General features: G+C 43.4%; 4 protein-coding genes across 5 annotated transcripts in view; 2 read left to right on the top strand and 2 right to left on the bottom strand.

Moving 5' to 3' along the window:
* Positions 1 to 5,952, top strand: part of LOC109538673 (protein artichoke) — a 9,413-nt gene extending 3,461 nt beyond the window's left edge. Inside the window, exons 6-12 of the mRNA XM_019906030.2 lie at positions 1,166 to 1,420; positions 1,479 to 2,481; positions 2,536 to 2,790; positions 4,087 to 4,252; positions 4,301 to 4,515; positions 4,563 to 4,752; positions 4,824 to 5,952. Of these exons, the coding sequence (XP_019761589.2) occupies positions 1,166 to 1,420; positions 1,479 to 2,481; positions 2,536 to 2,790; positions 4,087 to 4,252; positions 4,301 to 4,515; positions 4,563 to 4,752; positions 4,824 to 5,878 (3,139 nt within the window). The 3' untranslated portion in view covers positions 5,879 to 5,952. The remainder of the gene's footprint in view (positions 1 to 1,165; positions 1,421 to 1,478; positions 2,482 to 2,535; positions 2,791 to 4,086; positions 4,253 to 4,300; positions 4,516 to 4,562; positions 4,753 to 4,823) is intronic.
* LOC109538671 (26S proteasome non-ATPase regulatory subunit 7) lies at positions 5,850 to 7,158 on the bottom strand. Its single transcript, XM_019906028.2, has 2 exons — positions 6,887 to 7,158; positions 5,850 to 6,828 (listed from the first exon to the last, which is right to left on the bottom strand). Exons 1-2 carry the CDS (start codon positions 7,059 to 7,061, stop codon positions 6,038 to 6,040), a joined length of 966 nt encoding a protein of 321 aa, XP_019761587.1. The 5' UTR covers positions 7,062 to 7,158; the 3' UTR covers positions 5,850 to 6,037.
* A 5-nt stretch (positions 7,159 to 7,163) lies between these two features.
* Positions 7,164 to 8,371, top strand: LOC109538672 (NADH dehydrogenase (ubiquinone) complex I, assembly factor 6). The gene is made up of 4 exons (XM_019906029.2): positions 7,164 to 7,388; positions 7,445 to 7,676; positions 7,724 to 7,956; positions 8,014 to 8,371. Exons 1-4 carry the CDS (start codon positions 7,285 to 7,287, stop codon positions 8,357 to 8,359), a joined length of 915 nt encoding a protein of 304 aa, XP_019761588.2. The 5' UTR covers positions 7,164 to 7,284; the 3' UTR covers positions 8,360 to 8,371.
* On the bottom strand, positions 8,362 to 12,257 carry LOC109538670 (LIM domain-containing protein jub). 2 transcript variants are annotated; one of them, XM_019906026.2, is made up of 6 exons: positions 11,109 to 12,257; positions 9,874 to 10,169; positions 9,626 to 9,816; positions 9,346 to 9,408; positions 9,127 to 9,292; positions 8,362 to 9,068 (listed from the first exon to the last, which is right to left on the bottom strand). In XM_019906026.2, the coding sequence occupies exons 1-6, from the start codon at positions 11,867 to 11,869 to the stop codon at positions 8,833 to 8,835; spliced, it is 1,713 nt and encodes a 570-aa protein (XP_019761585.2). In that variant the 5' UTR covers positions 11,870 to 12,257; the 3' UTR covers positions 8,362 to 8,832. The 2 variants fall into 2 exon arrangements, with proteins under 2 accessions (XP_019761585.2, XP_019761586.2); XM_019906027.2 differs by having other exon boundaries at positions 9,647 to 9,816; positions 11,109 to 12,256.
* Positions 12,258 to 12,507: the final 250 nt, after the last annotated feature.

Consider the following 12,507-nt stretch of genomic DNA (forward strand, 5'->3'; position numbering starts at 1 on the left):
TATGTTACATAATAAAGCAGTCTACTGTGGAAAACCTGACCATTTAAAGTTAAAAACTGAGCAAAAAGTTGAAAGTGGCCGTACTAAGAAAACCTATTATTATTTTATTTATTTCATGCTAATTAAATATTAGAAACAAATGTTTTTTATAGAATGTTTAAATAACATTTGAAAAATATTTCGTTTTGCTTTGAAATATTTGCTATTCATTGATCAATGAAAATTCACATAATATGTTCTAAAGTTTGTTCACATTTATTAAAAATAATATATTAGTAACTTTTTGGGTGTTAAGGTTGTTACATATAGGTACAAAAAGTATTATGTAATAAGAAAATTATTAATAACTTATTTGTTTCATGCTAATTAAATATTAGAAACAAATATTTAAAAAATAATATTTAAGAAATATTTGCTTTTGATCTGAAATATTTAGCAAACATATAAATATTTCCTAAATATGTATGTAATATTTTGTGCTATCTGGGATGCATATTCCCTGAACATACCATATACATTCACTGAACATACCATGTACATTCCCAGAAAATACACATGTACATTCACTGAACATACCAGGTACATTGTAAGAACATGCACATGTACATTCACTGAACATACCATGTACATTCCCAGAAAATACACATGTACATTCACTAAACATACCAGGTACATTGTAAGAACATGCACATGTACATTCACTGAACATACCATGTACATTCCCAGAAAATACACATGTACATTCACTGAACATACCAGGTACATTGTAAGAACATACACATGTACATTCACCGAACATACCATGTACATTCCCAGAAAATACACATGTACATTCACTGAACATACCAGGTACATTCCCAGAAAATACACATGTACATTCACTGAACATACCAGGTACATTGAAGAACATACACATGTACATTCACTGAACATACCATGTACATTCCCAGAAAATACGCATGTATATTCACTGAACATACCAGGTACATTCCCAGAACATACCATGAACATTCAGTGTATTAACTCTGACAGATTCCTGGGACATACTTGGAATGTGCATAATGGAACTCATGTATGTCCCAGGAATATGCATGTACATCACATGAATGTTCCAGGTATATTCTGGGAATATCATTTTGCTATGGGGGATGTGAATTCTTATCAGGCTGACGTTTCTGGATATGAGTTACAACCAATTGGAAGCCATTCCTTTTGGGTCGCTTCGCGGCCACCCGACCCTGGAGCACTTCAATCTGGACCATAATCGCATTCATCTGATCGATCGAGAGGCCTTTGTGGCCATGCCGGCCTTAAGAGAGCTGAGGCTGAAGAACAACTCGCTCTCCAACCATCTCCACCAGTACCCGTTTTGGAACCTGCCGGAGCTCAAAGGGCTGGACTTGTCCGATAACTTCTTCAGGTTGATTAACCTCCCCTAATAAGTGCTGGACCGCTGATTTCTGTATGGATGCTTTCAGGAAACTGGAGCCGAACTTCCTACAAGACTTGCCCAGTTTGCGCAAACTGGACCTCAGCGGCAACGAGCTCTCCTTCATCGATCCAGCAGCTTTTGCACTCACACCGTCCCTGGAAAACTTGAATATCTCCTTCAACGCCGTTTCGGCCCTGCACCCGGCGACTTTCCGCCCTTTGCTAAGCTTGTATGAGTTGGACGTTTCCAGCAACATCCTCGGCGAGTTTGTGCCAGGCCTTCCTAGAGGAATCGAGTATCTTCATCTGAAGAGCAACGCTATTACTCAGCTGCCTTCGGCCCCCAGTCTGGACTTGCAGCTGCCGGCGTTGAGGGCTCTGGACCTGAGCGGGAACAAAATCCACACTCTGCCCATCGAGGGCTTCAGCGCGTTGGCCCAACTGCGGAAGCTGCTTCTAGGCAAGAATCTGCTGAAGAAACTGGAAGACGGCAACTTTAAGGGGCTGGCCCGACTGGAAACGCTGGATTTGGCGCAGAATGGCATTGCCCGGCTCATGCCCAATGCATTCAGGCAACAAACGGAGCTAAGAGAGCTAAACTTAGGCGACAACCGGCTGGAGCTGTTGATGCAAGAAACCCTCCACTTCTCCCCGCACCTCAAGCGGCTCAATCTCTCCAGGAACATGCTCTCGGAAATCCTTCCAGGGACAATCGAAAAAAACCGGAACCTGCAAATAATCGACTTTTCCTACAACAAAATAGTGAGACTGCCGCCCACTTTGATGGGGCTGAAACACCTCAGAATGCTGGACTTGACCTACAACCGACTAAACGCCATCGATCCAGAAATACTCGGGAGCCTGCCGTCGCTCCGAATGCTCCGTTTGTCCCATAACTTCATCAAGGAGCTGAAGGAGGACGGGTTTAACAAGTTGCAGCACCTCGCCGGCCTGGATCTGGAGGAAAATGAGCTGGAAATCATCCAGCCCAACGCCATCAAATCTCTTCCGGTTTTGAAGACGATCAACCTGAGCCGCAACAAGATCAGAGTGAGTTGATTTATTGTCCTCCGCGGGAGTTGTTGGGCTCTTGAATGTTTGCAGGAGGTTCCTAATGTGGCCTTCGTGAATCTTCCGGCCTTGCAAGTGGTGGAGCTGCAGCAGAACCGGATCAGATCGATTGCGCCCAGCGCTTTTATGGGCGTGCCGCACTTGCTGATGTTGAATCTGAGCAGCAACGACATTTCCACGTTTGAGGACGCCGGATTAAGAGGCGCCAAGTCGCTGGAGTTGCTCGATGTCAGCCACAACGTGATCAAATCGGTGTCCAGCAACAGCTTGGAAAAGATGGAATGGCTGGTAAGTTCAGGAGGGATCATCATGGCGCTCTTAAGAGCATAAATTTGAACGCATCCAATTTGAGACTGATTTTTAACAAGCTGACAAAAAGCGGAGTTTTGCGCGGAAAATTTTGCAACTCTCAACATATTTAGAGTCAAGTGTCTTCTAAACATGGTAAAAATTTCAAATTGCTAGTTGGTTTAGTTTGAATAATTTGAATTTTTTTATGCGAGAGCACGGCTGAGTTAAACCCATCCAATTTGAGTCCAATTTTTAACAAGCTTACAAAAAGCGGAGTTTTGCGCGGAAAATTTTGAAACTCTCAACGTATTTAGAACCAAGTGTCTTCTAAACATGGTAAAAATTTGAAATTGCTCGTTGCTTTAGATTGAAAGATTTTAATTTTTTTATGCGAGAGCACGGCTGAGTTAAACCCATCCAATTTGAGACCGATTTTTAACAAGCTGACAAAAAGCGGAGTTTTGCGCGCAAATTATTGAAACGCTCAACATATTTAGAGCCAAGTGTCTTCTAAACATGGTAAAAATTTGAAATTGCTCGTTGCTTTAGTTTGAAAGATTTAAATTTTTTTATGCGAGAGCGCAGTTGGTTTAAACGCATCCAATTTGAGACTGATTTTTAACAAGCTGACAAAAAACGGAGTTTTGCGCGGAAATGTTTGAAACTCTCAACGTATTTAGGACCAAGTGTCTTCTAAAGATTTGAAATTTTTACCATGTTTAGAAGACACTTGGCTCTAAATATGTTGAGAGTTGCAAAAATTTCCGCGCAAAACTCCGCTTTTTGTCATCTTGTTAATAATCGGTCTCAAATTGGATGGGTTTAACCCAACTGCGCTCTCGCATAGAAAAATTCAAATTATTCAAACTAAAGCAACGAGCAATTTGAAATTTTTACCATGTTTATAAGACACCTGGCTCTAAATATGTTGAGAGCTGCAAAAATTTCCGCGCAAAACTCCGCTTTTTTTCAGCTTGTTAAAAATCGGTCTCAAATTGGATGGGTTTAACCCAACTGCGCTCTCGCCTAAAAAAATTAAAATCTTTCAATCTAAAGCAATTAGCAATTTGAAATTTTTACCATCTTTAGAAGACACTTGGTCCTAAATACGTTGAGAGTTTCAAAMATTTMCGCGCAAAACTCCGYTTTTTGTCAGSTTGTTAAAAATCRGTCTCAAATTGGATGCRTTTAACMCAACTGCGCTCTCGCATAAAAAAATCAAATCTTTCAAACTAAAGCAACTAGCAATTTGAAATTTTCGACAATTGTGGGTGATTTATTTTCATTCTAAAGGTCGAACTGCGAATAGACAGCAATCAAATATGCGGCGTGCAGGGATCGCCGTTCAACAACATGCCCCGATTGCGCGTCCTGAGCATGCGAGACAACCAAATGATGTCTTTCCCGGAAAGAGCCATCGAGCGTGTCCGCAGGAACATCGCCCTTTTGGACATTGAAGGTACTGAAAGCACTTTTGTTGCAGGAAAAACTTTTTCATTTGTTGCAGGAAATCCGCTGGCGTGTTCTTGCAACATGGTCTGGCTGCAGGCCTGGTTGCAGGAACGGACGGCTAAAGGGCCGAGATGCGTTGATGGCTATCTACTGAGCGACCTGCATATGCTGCGCGCCAACTGCCCAGAAGAGGAGCGCAACATTGAGCTGGTGGCTCCTGGTTGCGAGGCTGAGCTCCTGTCTGCACCTGGAGTTTATGGCACAGCACAGGTAGGCGGAGGCCACTTGAAACCGCTTTAGTTTGAAGGTTTTTTCAGGTTCTCTCCCAGTGGATGAACCTCAAGGCAATAAACGGTTCGGAGAATGCGTTGGCGCTCGCCCCTGAGCGCTCGGACTATTTCGACTATGATGATTTTGTGGATTATCCGTACAACGAGACCGCTGTGCAGCTGCAGGAAATCACCAACTCTAGCGAGAAAGCTTTAAATTCGCCGGATGTTACAGCAGGTAAGCACTCTTGACCGAATTCGCTCTCGTGCACCATATGCCTAAAAAAATCAACACATTTTCTTCTTTAGGAGATACCCCCACTCTGTATGCTTCTCAGAAAAACAAACTAATCGAAGTTCCGAAGACTGTAACCAACTCCCCAAGCAGTAGCGGTTTTACGTTCTTCGGCGTGCCGCTGCCCAACATAGGCAAACTGCTCAGCGGCGCGGTGAAGAATCGAGGCGGCATGAAGGCAGAGTCGATCCGCATGGACGATCGAGTGGCGATTGTTAACAAGCCCACGAAAACGCCCCCAACTTTCCCCAAATTCGAAATAGGTAACTCTACGATCTGCGATTGTTGCAGTGACTCAAATGCCATTTCAGGGGGGTTTGTGCCGATGATCCCGGGAGAACTGGGGGGCTTCAAGCCCATCAGCAACCCATTAGGGGAACTGAGTACTAAAAGCAGCATAGAAAATGATGCATCTACCATTGAGCTCTCAGTGGCTGCCACAGGAAAACCGCCGCAAAGAACACCATCAACAGTGCCTACTTTAGAACCCGCGCCACTCCCTGATAGTTCCGAAAACACTAAGAAAAATTCGTTTGGACATCCTCCACCAAGCTCCACAGAGGCCATTGCAGCATCTTCTACTCAACGCCAAGAATCTACTACTGTTGCCACCACTGAAAGCCTGCCAGAGACCACTCAAAGCAGTGAGGAGTCGACGACAATACTGAAAATTGAGTCTACAACAATTCTGGAGGCTCCAAAGCCTGCGAAGCAAACCGAAGAAGTCAAGTCTATTCCACAAACCTCCTTCCTGATCCCCGGAGGGCAATCTCCAAAGAAAATGGCCACTATTACCAAGATTCCCTCCTCAAGTTTGCCGTCTTCTGCCAGCGCTCCTCTGCGATCCGAAGACACGCTGCCGCCGATGGCGCACAATCGGGAGCCGAAGAAGATGCTGCCCATCGTCCAGACTGAAAGTGCTCCTAATGAGGACCTCAATTGGTACTTTGCCACGTACAACAATTCCAACGTGGGCTTTTCACATGCTGTTGCGCGCCCGACTTTGCCTGGGAGCGCCTTGTACATCTTCATACCCTGGGTGCTTGTAAATTACGCATTTTTATTATAAAATTTTAGCCACTAATACATGTAGTAAGTAGTAAGTTTATCAGTGCTTGCAAATTAAAACCAACCTGACAAAAATAGTTTATTTGCCCCAAAGCCGCTTGCTTGGCAAAAAGGCTAAAACACAGCGATCTCCTTAAAGTGCCTCGACTTACGTCCACCACTACTTCTTTTTCTCCTCCTTCTTGCTGTCCTTATCCTTCTCCTTATCTTTATCCTTTGAGTCCTTCTCTTTATCTTTCTTCTCCTCTTTTTTGCCCTCTTCGGCGTCTCGGTTGGTCAATTTGTTGTTGATGAGATTGTGCAGTGCCACAATTGATCGCACCAGCGCAGCCAAATACACCACGGACATTTGATCGTTATTTTTAACGTAAAACGACTTGTTGAATTGCACTTTATCGATGTCGGGCAACAGATTGAAAATGTCCTGCAGCTGATAGATAATTTGGTGATTAATCGGCAGCTTTTCCTCGCTGACTTGGATGAGATAGTCGCGGATTTCTCTCAACTCAGAATGCAGCCCCTTGAGGCCCAACAGTTGATTGGTTATTCGTTGCGACAGGGTACCTACGGTGGTGTCTTTGATGTCACGTAGTAGATGCTCCACTCCTACTTCCTCCGCCTCCTCGGCGCCGATTTCACTGGGGACGTGTTCGAATGTTCTGGAGGTAGGCGATCCATCATCGTGCACTTCTTCTACGGCTTGGTAGGCTTCAGTGGGCAGCCCCAAGTCCTTTGGTTCAGCGTCAATGATGACCAGGACGGAATTGGGGCAATATCGCCTGATTAGCTCATTGATGGCGATGTCGTTCTGGTGCAGTTTGGGGCCTGTATGGTACCAGCCCACCACCCTCTCCCTCGCATTGACCTTCTTGAACATGCCATACATGTTTTCCAGATAGTCGTGGTCCAGGAACCACACTGATTTGTCTTTGTCGTCCTCATCGAATGGAACTGGAAGTTCACAGGGTTAATTAAGCTGGAAATTGCGGTTAATATGGGAGTTATTTACTTGCAAAACTGTTGGAAACGTCCAGGACTCCTTTGGCTCGCCAGCAGCCCAGCAGAACGCCAACCACTCGCTTCTGGTTGCCGATTTTGCCCATGCGGTTGAAATGGTCGACCACACTTAGTAACACTAAGGGGTGAACCACCACTTTGCTTGTTGTTACTTCTTGGCTCGGCATTTTTTCGCTAATTGATGAACAAAAACCTACAACTAGATGATAATCAATTTGTTGACAGCCATTTGACAGCAACCTAAAGTCACTTTTCAGCCGAAAAGCGGGATCCAACTGCTAGGGGGGAAATAGAAAAAGTTGGTATCGATCTAGGGAAATTTGAGCGTAACCTCACTTTTAGGGCAAAGTCACTTTTAATTGATGCAATATTTACCTTTTAAAACCTTTAATGAATAATTTCAACAAACTCCTACTGGCGAAGCCCCCTTTGAGGGGCGCCCACAGACTAAAAACCACGCAGTCATCAGCTGATTACTGCCTAGACTCGATTAGGTAGGTGCTCTTCAAAGGCGATTGGTCACTTAATTGAACACCCAAAAACTCTGCAGGAAATATGACTATGAAAACTTCATGTGCACCTTGCTGCTGAAGGGGTCTGCAAGATCCATTGCAGTGGCAGTCAGAAGCTTCAACGTCGAAGTGTCCAGAGTGGCCGAACAAGTGTCTCAATCAAACATAGGGCTGATGAGGTTGAAGTTTTGGGAAGACGCTGTGGATAAGTGCTACTCGAAAGATATCCTACAGGTGCCCAAACACCCAGTGGCGGTTGAACTGTTCAAGGTACTTTCACAGTTGCAACTGGGCACTTTCTGCTAAGGGTCTTTCAGGCTATTTCCAAAGTCAACCTAAGCAGACGCTATTTAAAGACCTTAGTTTCAGCCAGACAGAGCAACATAAATGGGCTTAACTTGAAAACGCTGGATGATATGGAAAAGTATGCCGAACAAACAGTTTCCAGTACCTATTACCTGGTTCTGGAGGGTTGTGGAGTGAAAAACGTCGATGCTGATCACGCAGTTTCCCATCTAGGCAAAGCCCAGGGAATAGTGCAACAACTGCGGTAATCCTAGTCCTTTTCCACGGGTTTCCGGGTTATATGTAATGAGTTGGTTTCCAGAGCTATTCCCCATAGCAAGCGACTAGATTTCATACCAATTCCCGAGGAAATTTTGATTAAACATCACGTTAGTCAAGAGCAAGTGCTTAGAGCGAAGGAGACGCAGAAGCTATCGGACTGTGTCTATGAAGTAGCCAGTAGGGCGCATCAGCACCTGAAAAAGTCCCGAAATTTGGCAGGAAAAGTGCCAAAAGCTGGAAGAAACGCCTTGCTTCCAGCCGTTCCTGTGGCGCTATACCTGGACAGGCTGCAAAAACTGGATTATAACGTTTTAGACCCCCGCTTGCAGAATAGACCGTGGAAGCTGTGGCCTAGTTTGTATTTAAGCATGTTAAAAAATAAATAAACTGAAAGAAAACTGCTAATTTTTATTGCTCAAACTTATGCTTTTGAACGTAGAAGCAAAATTAGCGGGTTTTACGGATGTTGTAAAATATATCACAGAAAACTATAGACATTAGTGAAAAAAATACTTAAAAACATTTAGTTGCGTCAACCACCTCTGGAAAGATGCATTTGCACCCCCCAATTGCACATTAATAGATGAAAAGTTTGTACTGCAGAAGGCAAAACTTTTCCATTTGCAGCGAAACCTGCATGAAACAATTGTACAAATAAGTAAGGAAATTTAATTGTTTGTTCCATTAGAGCTCCGAAAAAAACCCTCTTAATGTAAGAATAAAAAAATAATCAGCTCCGGAATGTGTTTCCAGTCTTGCTTCCTTGGCAATATAGTGATAATAAAAGCATGTTTTTAACTAAATAATAAAACTTAAATCTAGAGAGCCAAACAGTCTGGATACCATTAACCGAAGTGACTTAGCCACCGTATTGGAAAGTGGCCGACACCGGGTGCATATGATGGGGCGTGTGGTTCAGTCTTTGTATATGGCAGGCTCTGCACAACAAGTGCCCGTCTAGAGGATAACAGCGCTTGTCTGGTTCATCGGTCAGCTGGATTCCACATTCCTCACAAACATAGCAATCGACATGGAAGTCTTTATCCATAGACACGACTCGCACAGTTTCTTCAGTTCCTTCGACTGGGGTGATACCTGAAAAGCAAACTGTTGAGTTGGGGAACGACTGAGCGAGCTGAAGCGCAACTCGCACCTTTTCCACATGAGGCACATTTCGGGGCAAACATACGATGATAATCGTTCACACAGTATATTTTGCTGCCCACATCCACTGTAAATGGTACGCCGTCCAAGCATTCATTGCATATGCAGCATCGAAAACAGCCTGGGTGATACGACTTACCCATGGCTTGCAATATCTAGAAGTGTGGCTCTTAAACGTCTCGATTACTTTGCGAAAGCAGTGACTTACCATTTCCATAATCAAGTGCCCGCAAATTGCACATTTCTCAGCTGTTTGCTGGAAGCCTGAGTACTGAAAGTTGAACAGGTAATTAGAATTTCCGATGGCAATTGAACTGAGTTGGAGTTGATATTATGTAGTAAGTATATAAAAATATGTAAACATCTAAAACGATCCGACTGCTTCAGTCATTGAAACCAATCAATCTGATGGTGCGTTGAAACTGATAGTGAGTGAAGCAGCCGATGGTGTGTACTAAAAATTAAAATAAAAAACCAAAACTCTGTACTTCATTGTCATTTGGGCTTACTAGGTAATCTTCTTCACAATATACTCGCCCGTGGACGTTATAAAATGCTTTGCCCCGTAATGCACGTCCGCATGAGCAACAGATGAAGCAATTCGTATGGTACAAGTTGCCCATGGCTTGGCATGCTTGACCAGCACCCGTTACCTTCTCCTTACAAGTATGACAAATGCCTGGAAGCGAACACCCATTCAAATCGGCCCATTGGTCGCCCGAAACGCTCCACTTACCGAAATATTCTCCTTCTTCTTCCTGCCTTTCCATTTCCTCCTCGATCTGCCTGGTCATTTCTTCAATCTTCTTCTGCGCCTCAGTGGGGCCTTTTGGCCTAGGAGGCGTTACGCTAAAGGGCAGCAGCGTTTTGCCACTAAACTTCAGCTTGCCTGTACTACTTCCACTCGCCAAACTCCCCGTTGGGCTACCAATTGGTTTCGATCTGGGTTCGGGTTCGACAGGCGTTTTCCTCACCTCTTTTACCGGCGATAAGCTTTTGGTTGGGGTTTGAGCGATCCCAACGGCTGGAGTTCTAGAAAAAGAAATAAACATTTTATGCATGTAGGCACCCAAAATTGTTTTTATTTTGAAAAGAAGTGGATACAAATTAATTATTTACATAAGCTTGATTTACTTGTAGATAATCCATTCTGTCCCAGTATAGTCAGATGAAGACTTTAGAGGGGACAAGGAAGAAACTTCAACCTGGTGGCTGAAGCTGAAAATTTGGATATGGGATCCATTGAAGAACAAGGACCAGTAAAATAGTCAATGAAACGCCACACGAAGAACATAACTAGAAGACCGAGTGTTTCATAGGGGCAGTGCCACAGAAATTGTAATTAAGTTCTATATTGTTGAGGCGGATTCATTTTTTTACAAACTTCTTTTATGGTATTTTGCTTCAAAAATTTTTGTCTTTAAAAAAAATTCAAACTTAAATTAAAATTAACTTAAATTAAAAATAGGTTCTTTTGATAACGATAGCAGAAAATAGCTATCGAAACGTCAAGGTAATTTTTCAAATTAAGTTCTCTACTAATTGGAATTTTCTCTTACAGCTTGAGCCTAAGTGTGTCGCAGGATACCATCTAGGTGATAGTTTTTGATAAATAATTCGTTCTTATTGCGAAATAGGAGCACTATTTATCAATCTGTAATAAAAGACGTGAGGAAATGCTGTCTTTTTTTAAAGACAAACATTTTTGAGGCGAAATACCCAAAAGGAAATTGTAATGTTTTGAATTTCTGTAATACAAGGCTATAGAAGGCCGAATACCACTCAAATCAATAACTATCGCCTGCACGGCGAAGCAAATATCGGAGAAACAGCGATAAGATAACCAGCAACATCCCACTTAGTCATTAGCATGTTGTCATCCCTATTTGCTGCGAAATCAGCGACTGATAACATGGAACTGAGCTAACTATGGGACCTGTAAACCAGCCAAATAAATTTAAAAAACCATACCTGTCGTAGTTTTTCGCGGTGGACGTTTGAAATTGAGTATTAGTACTGAGAGTCTGAGACACATTTCCAGTCATGCAGACGTAATCACTCCCATTGATCTCCTCCATCATCTGCGAGTCAAACTTCTTGACGGCCCCATAAGTGGGGGACTGTGGGGCGGGTTTCGGAGTCAAACTCTGAGATCTGGGAGCATGCATGACTGAATACACTGCATGCTGAGGGACAGCACTTTGATGGTACTGATAAGTTGAAGGTACTTGAGGCCCTGGTTGAGCACCGGACGATTTGTGGTAGTAGCTTTGCACGTTTTCATAGACCGATGGGCCCCCGCCGGCATAGTCTCGACTTCCCATGGGAACTTGGGGCTGGGCCTTTTCGCTGTAGCTGTAGCTCTGCTGTGATCGATGGGCTGGATAATAGTCGATGTTTTCATACACTGGTCCGGAGCTATGTGTGGGGCTGGCGCTGAGCGGAACTTGAGGCTTCGCCACTTGCACGTAGACATTGTTTTCTTCTGGAGTCTTCCTATGACTCCCCAGCGTCTCTAGCTGTTTTGGGGTCGCATACTTTGAGCTAGCAATCACATTTTGCCGTTGATATAAAGTGTAGTCTTTTGCGCCAACTGGCTTATCCTGGTACGGAACGGCCGGCTCTCCCTTGGCAACGTTCCCTATTTTGCCGTACTTGGGACTGTTCATTGATAAAGTTTCCATTTTATTTTGCAAATACGAATCATCGTAGTTTTTGTTCGGCCTATCCATGTTGGGTGGTTTTTGAATTGTACTTACAGCGGGATTTTAAGTACGGCTAACTTGATAATGGCATTGCCGTCGACTTCACTTAAACTATCACAGATTCACCAAACAACGCACATAACAGCATAAGCACTCATAAAAGTACATTAAATCAAAGCAAAAAACGCTTAGATTTCACACACAGTTAGTGAGTGACAGGTGACAGGTTGCAGTTCTGCGTTGCCACTTCACTTCTCATTTATATTATTATTATTGATTACATTTCCAATGATTAATTTAACAACCTGGTAATTAATCCGGTTAGAGAACAATTAGTGGAAAGTTAATACGCAAAACTGAGCCGTAAGGATGTTTTTCCTTAAAAGCTGCTAGGCAAAATATAATCGTGTAGGTGACATGCCAACAGGGGCGGATCCAGCTTTAAAGTCAGGGGGGGGGGTTATGTAGAAAAAATACAGTCTTCTGTTGTTTATGAACTTAGACAAATGATCGTCGTTTTGTGCAAGGGTGGCGCAAGATTATTGCAAAATTTCATGTTTTCCGTCCCGTTTTGCATGTTTCTCGGAAGCATGCAATGAGCAAGAACGCTCGTTTTTACATCATTCCAAAGAGAACTAAATGGCCTTTTTAGAAAGTGAACCACG

The sequence above is a fragment of the Dendroctonus ponderosae genome, unplaced genomic scaffold (assembly GCF_020466585.1).
Source record: "Dendroctonus ponderosae isolate FM_Combo_2020 unplaced genomic scaffold, Dpon_F_20191213v2 Dpon_F_20191213_3, whole genome shotgun sequence".
Taxonomy (NCBI): domain Eukaryota; kingdom Metazoa; phylum Arthropoda; class Insecta; order Coleoptera; family Curculionidae; genus Dendroctonus; species Dendroctonus ponderosae.

Excerpts from the sequence above, each read along its gene's own strand:
- LOC109538671 (XM_019906028.2), bottom strand. The coding sequence starts at position 7,061 with ATGCCGAGCCAAGAAGTAACAACAAGCAAAGTGGTGGTTCACCCCTTA. Across the intron at positions 6,829-6,886 it reads CGTTTCCAACAGTTTTGCAA|TTCCATTCGATGAGGACGAC; the intron begins GTAAATAACTCC and ends GTGAACTTCCAG.
- LOC109538672 (XM_019906029.2), top strand. The coding sequence starts at position 7,285 with ATGAATAATTTCAACAAACTCCTACTGGCGAAGCCCCCTTTGAGGGGC. Across the intron at positions 7,677-7,723 it reads TGGCGGTTGAACTGTTCAAG|GCTATTTCCAAAGTCAACCT; the intron begins GTACTTTCACAG and ends AGGGTCTTTCAG. Across the intron at positions 7,957-8,013 it reads GGAATAGTGCAACAACTGCG|AGCTATTCCCCATAGCAAGC; the intron begins GTAATCCTAGTC and ends GTTGGTTTCCAG.
- LOC109538670 (XM_019906026.2), bottom strand. The coding sequence starts at position 11,869 with ATGGATAGGCCGAACAAAAACTACGATGATTCGTATTTGCAAAATAAA. Across the intron at positions 9,817-9,873 it reads AGAAGAAGGAGAATATTTCG|GCATTTGTCATACTTGTAAG; the intron begins GTAAGTGGAGCG and ends GTTCGCTTCCAG. Across the intron at positions 9,409-9,625 it reads TAAGCCCAAATGACAATGAA|TACTCAGGCTTCCAGCAAAC; the intron begins GTACAGAGTTTT and ends TTCAACTTTCAG.